We start from the raw sequence: 17,313 nt of genomic DNA on the forward strand, positions 1-17,313 counted from the left end.
CCAACTCTAAAGTAAGCACCAGAAGAGATAAAAGTTATACCTAATAAGCCAATAGCAAAGAAAAGAAAATGGAAGAAATTAAATACTCAATCCAAAAGAAGAGCAAACAAATAAAAAGAACAAAAAATAGATGGGACAATTGCTAAAACAACTGGTGATGACTCTTAAACCCAACTGGATCAGTAATCACATGAAATGGAAAGGGTCTAAACATCTCAATTAAAAGTCATAGGTTAGAGCTTCCAGGAAGATGGTAGAAGAATAAGACGCGGAGATCACCTTCCTCCCCACAGATACACCAGAAATACACCTACACATGGAACAACTCCTACAAAACACCTACTGAACACTGGCAGAAGACCTCAGACTTCCCAAAAGGCAAGAAACCCCCCACGTACCTGGGTAGGGCAAAAGAAAAAAAAATAAACAGAAACAAAAGAATAGGGACAGGACCTGCACCAGTGGGAGGGAGCTGTGAAGGAGGAAAGGTTTCCACGCACTAGAAGTCCCTTCGCGGGCGGAGACTGCAGGTGGCAGAGGGGGAAGCTTCGGAGCCGCGGAGGAGAGCACAGCAACAGGGGTGCGGAGGGCAAAGCAGAGAGATTCCCGCACAGAGGATCAGGGCCGACCAGCACTCACCAGCTCGAGAGGCTTGTCTGCTCCCCCGCCAGGGCGGGCGGGGCTGGGAGCTGAGGCTCGGACTTCGGTAGGAGCGCCGGGAGAGGACTGGGGTTGGCAGCGTGAACACAGCCTGCAGGGGGTTAGTGCGCCACGGCTAGCCGGGAGGGAGTCCGGGGAAAAGTCTGGACCTGACGAAGAGGCAACAGACTTTTTCTTCCCTCTTTGTTTCCTGGTGCGCGAGGAGACGGGATTAAGAGCTCTGCTTAAAGGAGCTCCAGAGACGGGTGCGAGCCGTGGCTAGAAGCGCAGACCCCAGAGACGAGCATGAGATGCTAAGGCTATTGCTGCTGCCACCAAGAAGCCTGTGTGTGAGCACAGGTCACTCTCCACACCTCCGCTCCCGGAGCCTGTGCAGCCGGCCACTGCCAGGGTCCCGGGATCCAGGGACAACTTCCCCGGGAGAACGCATGGCGCGCCTCAGGCTGGTGCAACGTCACGCCGGCCTCTGCCACCGCAGGCTCGCCCCGCACTCCGTGCCCCTCCCTCCCCCTGGCCTGAGTGAGCCGGAGCCCCCGAATCAGCGGCTCCTTTAACCCTGTCCTGTCTGAGTGATGAACAGACGCCCTCCGGCAACCTACACGCAGAGGCGGGGCCAAATCCAAAACTGAGCCCCTGGGAGCTGTGAGAACAAAGAAGAGAAAGGGAAATCTCTCCCAGCAGCCTCAGAAGCAGCGGATTAAAGCTCCACAATCAACTTGATGTACCCTGCATCTGTGGAATACATGAATAGACAACGAATCATCCCAAATTGAGGAGGTCAACTTTGACAGCAAGATTTATGATTTTTTCCCCTTTTCCTCTTTTTGTGTGTATGTGTATGCTTCTGTGTGAGATTTTGTCTGTATAGCTTTGCTTCCACCATTTGTCCTAGGGTTCTATCCGTCTTTTTCTTTTTTTCTTAATAATTTTTTTAATTTTAATAACTTTATTATATTTTATCTTTATTTTATTTTACTTTATCTTCTTTCTTTTTTTCTTCCTTCCCTCCTTCCTTCCTTCCTTCCTCACTCCCTCCCTCCCTCCCTCCTTTCTTTCTTTCTACTTCGACTAATTCTTTCTACTTTTTCTCCCTTTTATTCTGGGCCCTGTGGATGAAAGGCTCTTGGTTCTGCAGTCAGGAGTCAGTGCTGTGCCTCTGAGGTGGGAGAGCCAACTTCAGGACACTGGTCCACAAGAGACCTCCCAGCTCCACATAACATCAAATGGCGAAAATCTCCCAGAGACCTCCATCTCAACACCAGCACCCAGCTTCACTCAACGACCAGCAAGTTACAGTGGTGGACATCCTATGCCAAACAACTAGCAAGACAGGAACACAACCCCACCCATTAGCAGAGAGGCTGCCTAAAAGCATAATAAGTCCACAGACACCCCAAAACACACCACCAGACGTGGACCTGCCCACCAGAAAGACAAGTTCCAGCCTCACCCACCAGAACACAGGCACTAGTTCCCTCCACCAGGAAGCCTACACAACCCACTGAACCAACCTTAGCCACTGGGGACAGACACCAAAAACAACAGGAACTACGAACCTGCAGCCTGCAAAAAGGAGACCCCAAAGACAGTAAGATAAGCAAAATGAGAAGACAGAAAAACACACAGCAGATGAAGGAGCAAGACAAAAACCCAACAGACCTAACGAATGAAAAGGAAATAGGCAGTCTACTTGAAAAAGAATTCAGACTAATGAGAGTAAAGATGATCCAAAATCTTGGAAATTGAATGGACAAAATGCAAGAAACATTTAACAAGGACCTAGAAGAACTAAAGATGAAACAACCGATGATTAACAACACAATAAGTGAAATTAAAAATACTCTAGATGGGATCAATAGCAGAATAACTGAGGCAGAAGAACAGATAAGTGATCTGGAAGATAAAATAGTGGAAATGACTACTGCAGAGCAGAATAAAGAGAAAAGAATGAAAAGAACTGAGGACAGCCTCAGAGACCTCTGGGACAACATTAAACGCACCAACATTCGAATTATAGGGGTTCCAGAAGAAGAAAAGAAAAAGAAAGGGACTGAGAAAATATTTGAAGAGATTATAGTTGAACACTTCCCTAATATGGGAAAGGAAATAGTTAATCAAGTCCAGGAAGCACAGAGAGTCCCATACAGGATAAATCCAAGGAGAAATACGCCAAGACACATATTAATCAAACTCAAAAATTAAATACAAAGAAAACATATTAAAAGCAGCAAGGGAAAGACAACAAATAACACACAAGGGAATCCCCATAAGGTTAACAGCTGATCTTTCAGCAGAAACTCTGCAAGCCAGAAGGGACTGGCAGGACATATTTAAAGTGATGAAGGAGAAAAACCTGCAACCAACATTACTCTACCCAGCAAGGATCTCATTCAGATTTGATGAAGAAATTAAAACCTTTACAGACAAGCAAAAGCTGAGAGAGCTCAGCACCACCAAACCAGCTTTACAGCAACTGCTAAAGGAACTTCTCTAGGCGAGAAACACAAGAGAAGGAAAAGACCTACAATAACGAACCCAAAACAATTAAGAAAGTGGGAATAGGAACATACATATCGATAATTACCTTAAATGTAAATGGACTAAATGCTCCCACCAAAAGACACAGATTGGCTGAATGGATACAAAAAGAAGACCCATATATTTGCTGTCTACAAGAGACCCACTTCAGACCTAGAGACACATAAAGACTGAAAGTAAGGGGATGGAAAAAGATATTTCATGCAAATGGAAACCAAAAGAAAGCTGGAGTAGCAATTCTCATATCAGACAAAATAGACTTTAAAATAAAGAGTATTACAAGAGACAAAGAAGGACACTACATAATGATCAAGGGATCGATCCAAGAAGAAGATATAACAATTGTAAATATTTATGCACCCAACATAGGAGCACCTCAATACATAAGGCAAATACTAACAGCCATAAAAGGGGAAATTGACAGTAACACATTCATAGTAGGGGACATTAACACCCCACTTTCACCAATGGACAGATCATCCAAAATGAAAATAAATAAGGAAACACAAGCTTTAAATGATACATTAAACAAGATGGTCTTAATTGGTATTTATAGGACATTCCATCCAAAAACAAAAGAATACACATTTTTCTCAAGTGCTCATGGAATATTCACCAGGATAGATCATATCTTGGGTCACAAGTCAAGCCTTGGTAAATTTAAGAAAATTGAAATTGTTTCAAGTATCTTTTCTGACCACAACGCTATGAGACTAGATATCAATTACAGGATAAGATCTGTAAAAAATACAAACACATGGAGGCTAAACAATACACTACTTAATAACGAAGTGATCACTGAATAAATCAAACAGGAAATTTAAAAATACCTAGAAACAAATGACAATGGAGACACGACGACCCAAAATCTATGGGATGCAGCAAAAGCAGTTCTAAGAGGGAAGTTTATAGCCATACAATCCTACCTTAAGAAACAGGAAACATCTCGAATAAACAACCTAACCTTCCACCTAAAGCAATTAGAGAAAGAAGAACAAAAAAACCCCAAATTTAGCAGAAGGAAAGAAATTATAAAGATCAGATCAGAAATAAATGAAAAAGAAATGAAGGAAAAGATAGCAAAGATCAATAAAACTAAAAGGTGGTTCTTTGAGAAGATAAACAAAATTGATAAAGCATTAGCCAGACTCATCAGGAAAAAAAGGGAGAAGACTCAAATCAATAGAATTAGAAATGAAAAAGAAGTAACAACTGACACTGCAGAAATACTAAAGATCATGAGAGATTACTACAAGCAACTCTATGCCAATAAAATGGACAACCTGGAAGAAATAGACAAATTCTTAGAAATGCACAGCCTGCCAAGACTGAGTCAGGAAGAAATAGAAAATATGAACAGACCAATCACAAGCACTGAAATTGAAACTCTGATTAAAATTCTTCCAAGAAACAAAAGCCAAGGACCAGATGGTTTCACAGGCGAATTCTATCAAACATTTAGAGAAGTGCTAACACCTATCCTTCTCAAATTCTTCCAAAATATAGCAGAGGGAGGAACACTTCCAAACTCATTCTACGAGGCCACCATCACCTTGATACCAAAACCAGACAAGGCTGTCACAATGAAAGAAAACTATAGACCAATATCGCTGATGAACATAGATGCAAAAATCCTCAACAAAATACTAGCAAACAGAATCCAACAGCACTTTAAAAGGATCATACACCATGATCAAGTGGGATTTATTCCAGGAATGCAAGGATTCTTCAATATACACAAAACAATCAATGTGATACACCATATTAACAAATTGAAGGAGAAAAACCATATGATCGTCTCAATAGATGCAGAGAAATCTTTTGACAAAATTCAACACCCATTTATGATAAAATCCCTGCAGAAAGTAGGCATAGAGGGAACTTTCCTCAACATTATAAAGGCCATATATGACAAACCTACAGCCAACATCGTCCTCAATGGTGAAAAACTGAAACCATTTCCACTAAGATCAGGAACAAGACAAGGTTGCCCACCCTCACCACTCTTATTCAACATAGTTTTGGAAGTTTTAGCCACAGCAATCAGAGAAGAAAAGGAAATAAAAGGAATCCAAATCGGAAAAGAAGAAGTAAAGCTGACACTGTTTGCAGATGACATGATACTATACATAGAGAATCCTAAAGATGCTATCAGAAAACTACTAGAGCTAATCAATGAATTTGGTAAAGTAGCAGGATACAAAATTAATGCACAGAAATCTCTGGCATTCCTATACACTAATGATGAAAAATCTGAAAGTGAAATCAAGAAAACACTTCCATTTACTATTGTAACAAAAAGAATAAAATATCTAGGAATAAACCTACCTAAGGAGACAAAAGACCTGTATGCAGAAAATTATAAGACACTGATGAAAGAAATTAAAGATGATACAAATAGATGGAGAGATATACCATGTTCTTGGATTGGAAGAATCAACATTGTGAAAATGACTCTACTACCCAAAGCAATCTACAGATTCAATGCAATCCCTATCAAACTACCACTGCCATTTTTCACAGATCTAGAACAAAAAATTTCACAATTTGTATGGAAACACAAAAGACCCTGAATAGCCAAAGCAATCTTGAGAACAAAACACAGAGCTGGAGGAATCAGGCTCCCTGACTTCAGACTATACTACAAAGCTACAGTAATCAAGACAGTACGGTACTGGCACAAAAACAGAAATATAGATCAATGGAACAGGATAGAAAGCCCACAGATAAACCCACACACATATGGTCACCTTATCTTTGATAAAGGAGGCAGGAGTGTACAGTGGAGAAAGCACAGCCTCTTCAATAAGTGGTGCTGGGAAAACTGGACAGGTATATGTAAAAGTATGAGATTAGATCACTCCTAACACCATACACGAAAATAATCTCAAAATGGATTAAAGACCTAAATGTAAGGCCAGAAACTATCAAACTCTTAGAGGAAAACATAGGCAGAACACTCTATGACATAAATCACAGCAAGATCCTTTCTGACCCACCTCCCAGAGAAATGGAAATAAAAACAAAAATAAACAAATGGGACCTAATGAAACTTCAAAGCTTTTGAACAGCAAAGGAAACCATAAACAAGACCAAAAAACAGCCCTCAGAATGGGAGAAAATATTTGCAAATGAAGCAACTGACAAAGGATTAATCTCCAAAATATCCAAGCAGCTCATGCAGCTCAATATCAAAAAAACAATCAACCCAATCCAAAAATGGGCAGAAGACCTAAATAGACATTTCTCCAAGAAGATATACAGACTGCCAACAAACACATGAACGAATGCTCAACTTCATTAATCATTAGCGAAATGCAAATCAAAACTACAATGAGATATCATCTCACACCAGTCAGAATGGCCATGATCAAAAAATCTACAAACAATGAATGCTGGAGAGGGTGTGGAGAAAAGGGAACCCTCTTGCACTGTTGGTGGGAATGTAAATTGATAAAGCCACTATGGAGAACAGTATGGAGTTTCCTTAAAAAACTACAAATAGAACTACCATATGACCCCGCAATCCCACTACTGGGCATATACCCTGAGAAAACCATAATTCAAAAAGAGTCATGTACCACAATGTTCATTGCAGCTCTATTTACAATAGCCTGGAGATGGAAACAACCTGAGTGTCCATCATCGGATGAATGGGTAAAGAAGATGTGGCACATATATACAATGGAATATTACTCAGCCATAAAAAGAAACGAAATTGAGCTATTTGTAATGAGGTGGATGGACCTAGAGTCTGTCATACAGAGTGAAGTAAGTCAGAAAGAGAAAGACAAATACCGTATGCTAACACATATATATAGAATGTAAGAAAAAAAATGTCATGAAGAAACTAAGGGTAAGACAGGAATAAAGACACAGACCTACTAGAGAATGGACTTGAGGATATGGGGAGGGGGAAGGGTAAGCTGTGACAAAGCGAGAGAGAGGCATGGACATATATACACTACCAAATGTAAGGTAGATAGCTAGTGGGAAGCAGCCGCATAGCACAGGGAGATCAGCTCGGTGCTTTGTGACTGCCTGGAGGGGTGGGATAGGGAGGGTGACGCAAGAGGGAAGAGATATGGGAACATATATATATGTATAACTGATTCACTTTGTTATAAAGCAGAAACTAACACACATTGTAAAGCAATTATACTCCAATAAATATGTAAATTGTTAATTGTACAAAAAAAAAAGTCATAGGTTATCACATTGACAAAAATAAGCAAAACCCAACTATATGCTACCTACAATTGACGCTCTTGAAATATAAAGACAGAAATAAATCAACAGTAAAAGGATGGGAGAAAATATGTTAACACTAATCAAAAGAAAGGGAGAGTGGTTATATTAATAAGAAAGTAGATTTTGGAACAAAGATTATCACCAAGGATAAAGAAAGACATTTCATAATGACAAAAGGAACAGTTCATGAGGAAGACACAACAGTCCTAAATGCTTATGTGCTCAGTAACAGAGCTTCAAAATGAAAGGGAAACAAAGACTGAAAGAACTGCAAGAAGAAACAGGAAAATCCCTAATACATTCAGAACTGTCAATATTTATTCCTCTCTCAATAACTGATAGAACAAGTGACTGAAACTCAGTAAAGATGGAAGACTGAATGACACTATATAACAAATCAACCTAATCAACATTTATAGAACACTCCACTCAACAACAGCAAAATTGTACACAGAATGTTTACCAAGATAGACCATTTTCCTACCCATAAAGAACTCTCAAAAAATTTTAAGAGATTATGCTCTCTGACTACAATGGAATTGAATTAGAATCAACAGAAAGGCTTTTTAAAAATCCCCAAGCAACTGGACACTTCTAAATAACCTGTTGGTCAAGAAGAACTCAAAGGGGAAATTAGAGAGTACTTTGAACTGAATGAAATTGAAATCACAACGTTTCAGATTTTGTAGGATGTGGCTAAAAGCAGTACTATGGGGGAAATGTATATTGCTAAATGCCTACATTAGAAAAAGAGGAAGGTCCCAAATTAATGACCTTGGGCTCCATTGTAAGAAACTGGCTAAATCAGAGCAAATTAAACCGAAAGTAAGCAGAAAAGAGTAAACAATAAAGAGCAGAAGGGAAATCAACTAAATAAAAAACAGAAAAACATTTGAGAAAATTAATGAAACGAAGAACTGGTTCTTTGAGAAAACCAATAAAATTGATAAACCTACAGCCACATTGATCAGGAAATAAGACAGAAGGCACAAACTGTCAATATTAGGAATAAGAGAAGTAACAATACTACAGATTCTATAGAATGAAAGGATAACAAGGCAATATCATGAACAACTTTATGTCAACAGATGAAATGGACAAATTCCTTGAAAAACATAGGCTACTAGAGTTCACAGCTGTCGCTTCTCCAGAGCATTGTTCTTGGCAGAATGGGACCTGTCTACCTGGGGGCTTGTGTCTCCCTAGGGGGCAACCTGCAAATAATAACCGATACGTGGGTTAAAAAAAATCATTCCACCCCACCTCACCGTCGCCTCAAGTTGGGACCAATTCTGTGGTGCAATTCATGCTCTAGAGGCCCCTGTGGGATCAGACTGAAGGTAGTCTCCAGCTTACATCCTTACTTAGCTTTGTTCTCTTGCCTTATCCTGCTTCCCTCACTCTCCTTCCCTAAGAGTACTCTTTCAATAAATTAATTGGCCAAGGATCTCTGCCTTGAGCTCTGTTTATTGGCAGCCTGACCTAAGACAAGGCACAGGAGGGAAGCTGGAAGGCACCTTCCTTGCCATTCCTGTCTGCATCCCCCCAGTGATGACCCCTTATGTTATGAATTAAATTGTGTCCCCCTAATAGATGTTAAAGTCCTAACCCCCAGTACCTCTGAATGGGGCCTTAAATGAAAATAAGGTGTTGGCAGTTGTGTGAGTTAAGATGAAGTAGACCCTAATCCAACATGACTGGTGTCCTTATGAAAGGGGGAAATATGGACGCAGAGACAGACATGCTTGGAGGGAATATGATGTGAAGACACAGGGAGAACGCCATCTACAAACCAAGAAAAGAACTCCCGAGCTTACCAGAACTAGGGGAGAAGCCCAGAACAGATTCTCCCTCAGAAGGAGCCAACCCTGCCCATGCTTTGATTTCAGTCTTCTGGCCGCCAGAACTGTGAGAGAATACATTTCTGTTGTTTTAAGCCCCCTAGTTTGTGGTACTTTGCTATGGCAGCCCTAGGAAACTAATGCATCCTGTCAGTAGCAGTTGGTTCCAGTCTTGTTTTCTCCCAGCACGCCCATAATCAACTTCATGTCACCATCTGGGAGGTATCCACACCAGCTGGGCAACGACTGCGTCTCCACAGTTCCACCAGGGCTCTTTAGTCAGCCTCTAGGTTTTGGTAACCCCAACTCCCCTTGTCCCCCAATTCCCAGGGATGGGAGCTGCTTCCTGCAATCGCTATCTTACTTCAATAATCTTTTTTCCCTTTTTCAGTTTCCCAATACCCATTTAACTAATTCCTTATATTTAATTTGCTCTGTGGAAATAGGAAATAGCTACTCTTTATTTAACAATTAATTAATAAATAGAATTTCTTTATTTCTGACAAGACCCCAGAGTGATAACCATTTCATTCAGAGGAAAAGCCGAAGTCTGTAACATAGTTTATAAAATCCTATGCAATGCGGGACGCCGGCTACTTGTCTGCCCTCATTTCTTGTCATTTCCTCTATCACCCACTCGGCTCCAGCTGCATTGGTCTCTCTGCTAATCCTTAAACATACCAAGCATGCTTGTTTTATGGCCTTTGACTTGCTGTTCCCTGTGCTTACAGACATTCGCATGCATGTTTGTAAGTGAGCAGAGGCTCACTGCTTCAAGCCTCTGTCCAAGTATCTATGCCCCAGTCTCTGCCCGTACCTCAGGAGACTCCTTTCCTGACAATGTACACTCACCCCTGGTATCCACAGGGGATTGGTTCCAGGATGCCTGGATACCAAAATCCATAGATTCTCAAGTCCTTTATACAAAATGGCATAGTATTTGCATATAACACATGCACATCCTCCCACAGGCTTTAAATCATCTCGATTACTTATACCACTCAGTATAATGTAAATGCTATATAAATAGTTGCCGGCATGGCAACTTCAAGTTTTGCTTTTTGGAACTTTCTGGAATTTCTTAAAAATATTTTCAATGGCAATTAGTGGAATTCCCGGATGCAGAACCTGGAGATACAGACGGCCAACTATATATAAAATTACTATTTCGCTCAACCCCTGCACACTTTCCCCATGACCCCCTTTCCCTACAGCACTCATCATCTTCTGGCATACTCTCAAGCTACTTGCTATCTGCCTCTCCAGTGGAACACGAGCTCCATGAAAGAAATTTTGCTCTCTGATGTGTCCCCAGCACCCAGAACAGGATCTGGCACCCAGCAGGTGTCAACTTCTGAAAGAAAGACTGAATAACTACAGAAAAACCCCTACAAGCAGCCCTACCACTGTCATCAGCGTACCTGAACTGTAACCAGTCTTTAGTTTTTTTGTTTTTTTTTTTTTGCGGTACGCGGGCCTCTCACTGTTGTGGCCTCTCCTGTTGCGGAGCACAGGCTCCGGACGCGCAGGCTCATTGGCCATGGCTCACGGGCCCAGCCGCTCCGCGGCATGTGGGATCTTCCTGGACCGGGGCACGAACCCGTGTTCCCTGCATCAGCAGGCGGACTCTCAACCACTGCGCCACCAGGGAAGCCCCCAGTCTTTAGTTTTTAAAGGATGTGTATTTATTCTTTAACTTTATTGGCTGCCCTTCCTTGGTGGACTCACACTTCGGTAACAATGTCTCCTGAAATTCCTTGGTGAGACTGCACTTTAAGTGCGTCTTCTCTCCTGTTTAACAATTAAAATTTTTTATAATGCAAATGTTTCCTCTATTTAAAACCTTTAAAAAGTATTCAAACAGGATTGGACAGTCAGCAGCATTTATCCAGAGGTCGGCGCTATACCATGCGACTGAATGAGACTGTCGAGATTGTGCTGGAGTGACCAAGGAAATGCAATTCCTGCCCACATGGAGTTCACAACTGCATGGATATTCAGCTCCCACGGATGAAGAAAAAACCTCAATTCCCGTTAACAATGCACAAATGAAAACAAAGAAAATAAGTGATTAGGTGAGAATCAATGGCTGAAATGCCATTCGAACTAAAATCCCTAGAAGTTGAGTGAAAAGCCAGGATTTAAAGAAAGAGACAAAGATCAATGAGGATAAGGTACTTGCAAAAGGAAATGACAAATGCATGAATATAACTTCATTAATTTCCTAGAGTCTATAAACTACCCTATGAGTTTGGCCTGTAGCCTCTCCTTTCTTAGTTATCTGTGCTTCCTTAGTTATCTGTGCTTTCCCTTAAATGTATCATATTCTATTCTGAATTCAATTGTTTCTGTACTTTAATTTTTTAAATTGAAGTATAGTTGATTTACAGTGTTGTGTTAGGTTTGGGTGTACAGCAAAGTGATTCAGTTATACATGAATATACATGTGTATATATATATATTCTTTTTCATATTATTTTCCATTAGAGGTTATTACAAGATATTGAATATAGCTCCCTGTGCTATATAGTAGGTTCTTGTTGTTTATTTATTTCATATATAGTAGTATCTGTTAATCCCAAATTCCTAATTTATCCCTCCCCCCTTTTCCCCTTTGATAACCATAAATTTGTTTTCTATGTCTGTGAGTCTATTTCTGTTTTGTAAATAAGTTCATTTGTATTATTGTCTAGATTCCACATATAAGTGATATCGTATGATATTTATCTTTCTCTCTGACTTACTTCACTTAGTATGATCATCTCTAGGTCCATCCCTGTTGCTGCACATGGCATGATTTCATTCTTTTTTCTGTACTTTAAATGGCAGGGAGGAGTCACTTCATACACTCCTTCCAGCGCATCCTTGGGTCCCAGCTGAAATGTCATTTTCACAGACAGGCTTTTTCCAGTCACTTAATCTGAAATGGATGTGCCTTTGTTATTCTCCATCTTAGCATTTCTTTCATAGCCTTTACCGTAATTATTCAATCATAAGTTCACTTGTGACCTTACTAGATTGTCTTCCTTACTAGATTATTAGCTATCTAGAGGCAGGGTGTTTGTACTACTTTTCATTTCTGGGTACACATCGCTTAGCACAGTGGCTGGTGCTTAATGTTTGTTGAAATAGAATTAAATAGCACATATTTCTGTGAAGTCCAGAAATCCATATATAAAACCAATTTGAATATCCAAACTCGTTTTATTTTAAACATTTACCAAATTTAAGTTTTGCTAACTTCTGATACACAGACCATGTATATCTACATGACTGTTTATATATGCATATATACATATGTAATTCACATCTATGGAATACTTTGAGCTTTACCTATGAAATTAATTTCAATTTGGGTCAAATATTTCATCTTTTGCAAGAAACCTAATGTGTTCATGAAAATCTTGAATCCATGGAGGTAAGGAATAGAATCCCGGGTAGGACTGGGATATGGGAGCGGGGTGGTCAGACATGCCACGAGCCCATACAGGGTGCATTGGTGCAGATTAGAAAAAGGAGCCACATCATCTGGGCAGACACGGCCATGCACCAATAAACTCAGCTTGGTGAGTGGAGCAGGCCTTCAGCTCCCATTCCCTGACACAGCTGGATGCCTTGCCCTGGGTGCAACCGGCATGTAGGTGGCAGTCCTACAGGGAGAGCTCAGTGATGGTGCAAGCAGAAGATGGTGTTCTGGCCACCCTTGTACAGCTCCATTCCTTGCTAGACTGATTTAATTTGTCTGGAGGAGGTTGGTTGGGTAGGGGTCTTTTCTTCTCACCACTTCTGATGATTTAGCTGAAGGAGATCTCCCCGATTGAAAAAGTCCATTTTTCAGGTTCAAGTGTGCAGATGGCCATGCAGCCTCCAAGTGGGCTTTCATGGTTTAATCTTAGGAAATAGCCCAGTGTTGATTCTTGATTCCTAAAAAGAAATATGCTGTCAATCTGGCTGTAGATGAGCTTTGCAATTTCCCTCTGCAAAAAACGAATTGGAAGTTAGTTCACTTGTATAACACTGCTTAGTGACTATTTGGAACTTCTATCAGTGGCGCTGAAAATAAATGCAGCTAACTCATCAGTGACCCGATTTATGGACTGGCGTGATGAAGAGCAGATGGGATCAGTTCTAGCTCCCATGGATCAAGAAGGAACAAGTCTGTCTCATTTCAGTAATCGTTCATAAACTCTATATCTTTAACTTAGGGTCACAGTTCATAACATCTGCATAATTTTTTAAAACCAAAATTAATTTACCTTTAAATGTCCTTAGTCTTTAAGTATGAACCATAAGGAAGGCCTGTTCCAAAACTAAGATGAATTCATCACTTGGGGTGGGAGCTCATAGCACTGAAATAGAATTTTTAAAGGATTTTTTTTTATTTTGGAAAAACAATGTAAAACTGGTGTTTGGGAATAAAGCTTTAGATGGTGGAAAGCAACCTAGATTGGGCCCCTGGTTTTTAAACTACCTAATTAGATGAGATTGTACAAGTCATATAATCTCGATGGGATTCACTTATAGATTTGTTTATTAAATGAGAGGTTAAAGTTTTAAAGTCTTTCTAGCTCTATGATTTTCTTTATATTAAAAAGTCTTCAAAGCAGGAAGAATGTCAGATAAAGCAGTCTGTGGGATCAGAAGAAGCATTTGCGATCACAAGCATACAGAAGTCTTGTGTATACAACGGCCCCTGGGAGAAATGTTAAGTAAGTCATAGGGGCCCTACAATGAGCTCAGGTCTGGACTGAATATCTCAGCAGATTCTTCTCAGCTATTCTAATCTGTCACCTCTTTTGGGAAAAACCTAGCTCCACTAGCAAATCCAGGCCCAGGAAGAGAAAGGGGCAGAAGCCTTATCTAGCCACTGCGACCACGTTAACAATAAGTAGTTTAATCAGCTATCCACACCCACGGTCACCAACTTTTACATCAGCTTGGTGAAATCTGTGCCTGAAGAGCGAAGCAAATCCAAATATGGTGAATGTTCCTCCATTGCCAAAATGAGGAAACGGCCTTATCTCCTCTTCAGAACCCATCTACCAGAAAGTCAGCTCCCCTGTTAAATACTCAAGTGGGCAGAAAGCACATTTTGTGATGCAACCCCACAGAGACTCCTCTTGATGCCAACTTGCGGGGATCCAATCAATGCCAAGTCACCACTCTTGATAAGGCACAAATCACTTTAGAAACACCTTCTTTGCGCAGACTTTGTCTAGCGGGGGTGGGGGTAGCTATTTAACTTATTTAGGTTCCCGGGATACGTAGCGCGCATCCCGCTCATCGACGCCTGCAAACCTACTAATAATTCTTCGTCCAGAGCTGATGTCTCTGTGTTTACACCCCTGCGGAAATCTCCCCAGGATTTTTTTTTTCCATTTAAAATGAATGCTGATTCCATGGCCAGCTTCTTCTCCGTTCCTACACCTGGGGCAGGGGAACCTGCGTTCCTGCGTTCCCGGGGAGGCACCAGCGGGGCCCGGCTAAGTTCCAGGGCACAGGTGGGGCCCTCGAACGGGGCGTCCGGGGCCAGCCCGCCCAGGACCCAGGCGAGAGCAACCCTTCCAGGAGGCCCCGACACCCCACCTCACGCACACGCGCTTGTGCCACTCCAAGAGCGCGCAGGACTTAGGCAAGGATGGCTACATCTTCTCGGCACAGTCTTCAAACCACCTCCACATACTCAGCGGCTTGCAGCATCTGGGCTGTTGCCCCCGTCTCTCAATCAGACCCCCAGGACGATTTTTAGCGGCTCGAGCTTCACTCTGGAAATCACCGGGGTCTGGGGGAGTCCAAGCGGGCCAGGGGAGGGAAAGGGGCCGGAGAGCTCCCTCCCGCCAACTCCAGCCCACTCGGCTCATCCTCCCTCCCGGGAGAGGCGCGGACAGGGACCGGGGCAGGGGAGGCCCTGGAAGGCTCCCCTCCCTTCTCGCCTCCCACAGCCCTCTCTTACTCACTTTCTCTCGGCGCCTCAGCGCGGCCGCCTCACGGCCGGGGTCGCACGGAGGGGCTGCGCGAGGAGCGAGGAGCGGGCGGGGAGCCACCGGGCCGCGTCCCAGTCCTAGGCGGGCCGGCCGGGGGGACCAGGGCCGTGCACGCCCCCACCCGGACGGCGCGGCCAAGCGGGCGCGCGGCGTCCCGCGCCCTCCAGGCTGGCTCCGAGGACTCCGCCGGGCCCTCCCCCTCCGCCCGCCGCCACGGCCCGCGGCCCCTCCCCACCGCACCCCGGAGGCCGCCGGAGCCGCCCCCTCCCCTCCCCCCAACCCGGGCGGGGGCGCGCGAGCAGCGGTGACGTCAAGGGGCGCGCGGTGGCAGCACCTCCCCGCGCGCTAGTTAAAAAGAAGAAGAAAAGAGGGAACGAAACATGAGAGGCTGTGTGAGAAGCTGCAGCCGCCGGCAGAGGAGACCTCAGCATCATCTAGAGCCCAGCGCTGGCCCTGCCTCCGCCTGCCCCGCCGCCGCCGCCGCCGCCGCCGTTTCTGTTCCTGCTACTACTGTCTCACCTAAACAACTCCCGTTACACGGACAAGTGAACCTCTGTGGCCGTCTTCTCCTCCTCTTCTACCTCCTCTTCCAACTCCTTCCCTCTTCCCACTCCTCAGCCGCAGCAGAAAGCCCCCCACCCAACTGACACTGGCACCACCGCAAACGGTGTCAACCGCACTTTATCTCGGTCCTCGGGCTCCCCTGAGGCATTGGGCCCATCGCCTCGTCTTTTATTTTTTGCAAAGTTGCATCGCTCTACATCTTCTCGCCCCCGCCACCTCTCTCTGCCTCTCGAGTGTCCTGCCGCCCCGCAGCCTCCTCCTGGAGCTGCGCCCTAGTGCCCCTGCTGGGCAGTGGCCTTCCCCCCCCATCCTCCCGCGCCCAGCCCCTGCCGCGCGGGGCAGGCGATGCTGAAGATGCTCTCTTTTAAGCTGCTGCTGTTAGCCGTGGCTCTGGGCTTCTTTGAAGGAGATGCTAAGTTTGGGGAAAGAAGCGAAGGGAGCGGAGCGAGGAGGAGAAGGTGCCTGAATGGGAACCCTCCGAAGCGCCTGAAAAGGAGAGATAGGCGGATGATGTCCCAGCTGGAGCTGCTGAGTGGGGGAGAGATGCTGTGCGGTGGCTTCTACCCTCGGCTGTCCTGCTGCCTGCGGAGTGACAGCCCCGGGCTGGGGCGCCTGGATAGCAAGGTAGGCACGCACCCGCCTCGCAGCTGCGAGGTTGGCATACTGGCTGGGTGGGGTGCCTTGTGGCTCCGGCAGTGCTGGTGACGGGAAGAGGGGCGAAACTTCTCTGGGGAGTTCTTTTCGATAACTTTTCTAAAGCGCTAGCGTGATTCGTTTGTGTGTTCCTCTGGGGTGCGCAGATACCTCTCCCGCCCCCAAGAGTCTCCGGTCGGGATGCTGTGCAAAACTGCCTGTCTCAGAAAAGAGAAGCTTCTGTGGTACCCGCATTCTGGGCTGGGTAAATACTTTATAAGAATCGCGATTAACAGTGTGTTTTGGATCGAATCGGGCATTGGTTGCGGTAAAACTGTAAATGAAGGTGGCTGTGGTTTCTGGTTTATTTTTCTAGGGTAAAAAGATTTGTGCAGCTTCTCCACGTGCTCGGTTAGAGAGAGGATTGAATCGTAAAGGATGTTGAAGCACGGTTGGTTTATGATCCCCAGCCCCGTCAGAGGGGGGGGTGTCTTGCATTACAATAGTTAAATAGCGAAAAGGAACTCCTGGTACTCCAGTTTAGAACCCCAAAATTGGCGAAAGATTTTGCTGGGGCATGTTTATCACGTAAAACCGAGGCGATTCTCCTCCTGTCACGTTTTGTAACATTATAAATTCGGGTTTTCAGTGGTAGTTAGTTGTCTAGGAAGATCTTCTCCAGAAACTTGTTTTAGGGGTAATGGCATTTACATTTTCCCGATGTTAATAAGTTTAAACAAATACGAAAATAGTGTTGGTTGGGTGTGAAGACATGCTTATATTTGAGTTTGCAACCTTTTTCTTGCCCTGGGTTGCAGTAATGTGTGTTCTCTACTGCATTC

General features: G+C 43.7%; 1 protein-coding gene and 1 long non-coding RNA gene across 4 annotated transcripts in view; one reads left to right on the plus strand and one right to left on the minus strand.

Annotated features, from left to right (window-relative positions):
* Window positions 1–12,199, minus strand: part of LOC132425313 (uncharacterized) — a 29,698-nt gene extending 17,499 nt beyond the window's left edge. The window contains exon 1 of the long non-coding RNA XR_009519416.1: window positions 12,035–12,199. This is a non-coding gene — a long non-coding RNA (uncharacterized lncRNA). The remainder of the gene's footprint in view (window positions 1–12,034) is intronic.
* A 3,496-nt stretch (window positions 12,200–15,695) lies between these two features.
* Window positions 15,696–17,313, plus strand: part of HHIP (hedgehog interacting protein) — a 95,463-nt gene continuing 93,845 nt past the window's right edge. For all 3 annotated transcript variants that reach the window (XM_060012093.1, XM_060012094.1, XM_060012096.1), the window contains exon 1: window positions 15,696–16,462. In XM_060012093.1, the coding sequence (XP_059868076.1) occupies window positions 16,184–16,462 (279 nt within the window). In that variant the 5' untranslated portion in view covers window positions 15,696–16,183. The remainder of the gene's footprint in view (window positions 16,463–17,313) is intronic.

This window comes from Delphinus delphis, chromosome 5, assembly GCF_949987515.2.
Source record: "Delphinus delphis chromosome 5, mDelDel1.2, whole genome shotgun sequence".
In the NCBI taxonomy this organism is placed as follows: domain Eukaryota; kingdom Metazoa; phylum Chordata; class Mammalia; order Artiodactyla; family Delphinidae; genus Delphinus; species Delphinus delphis.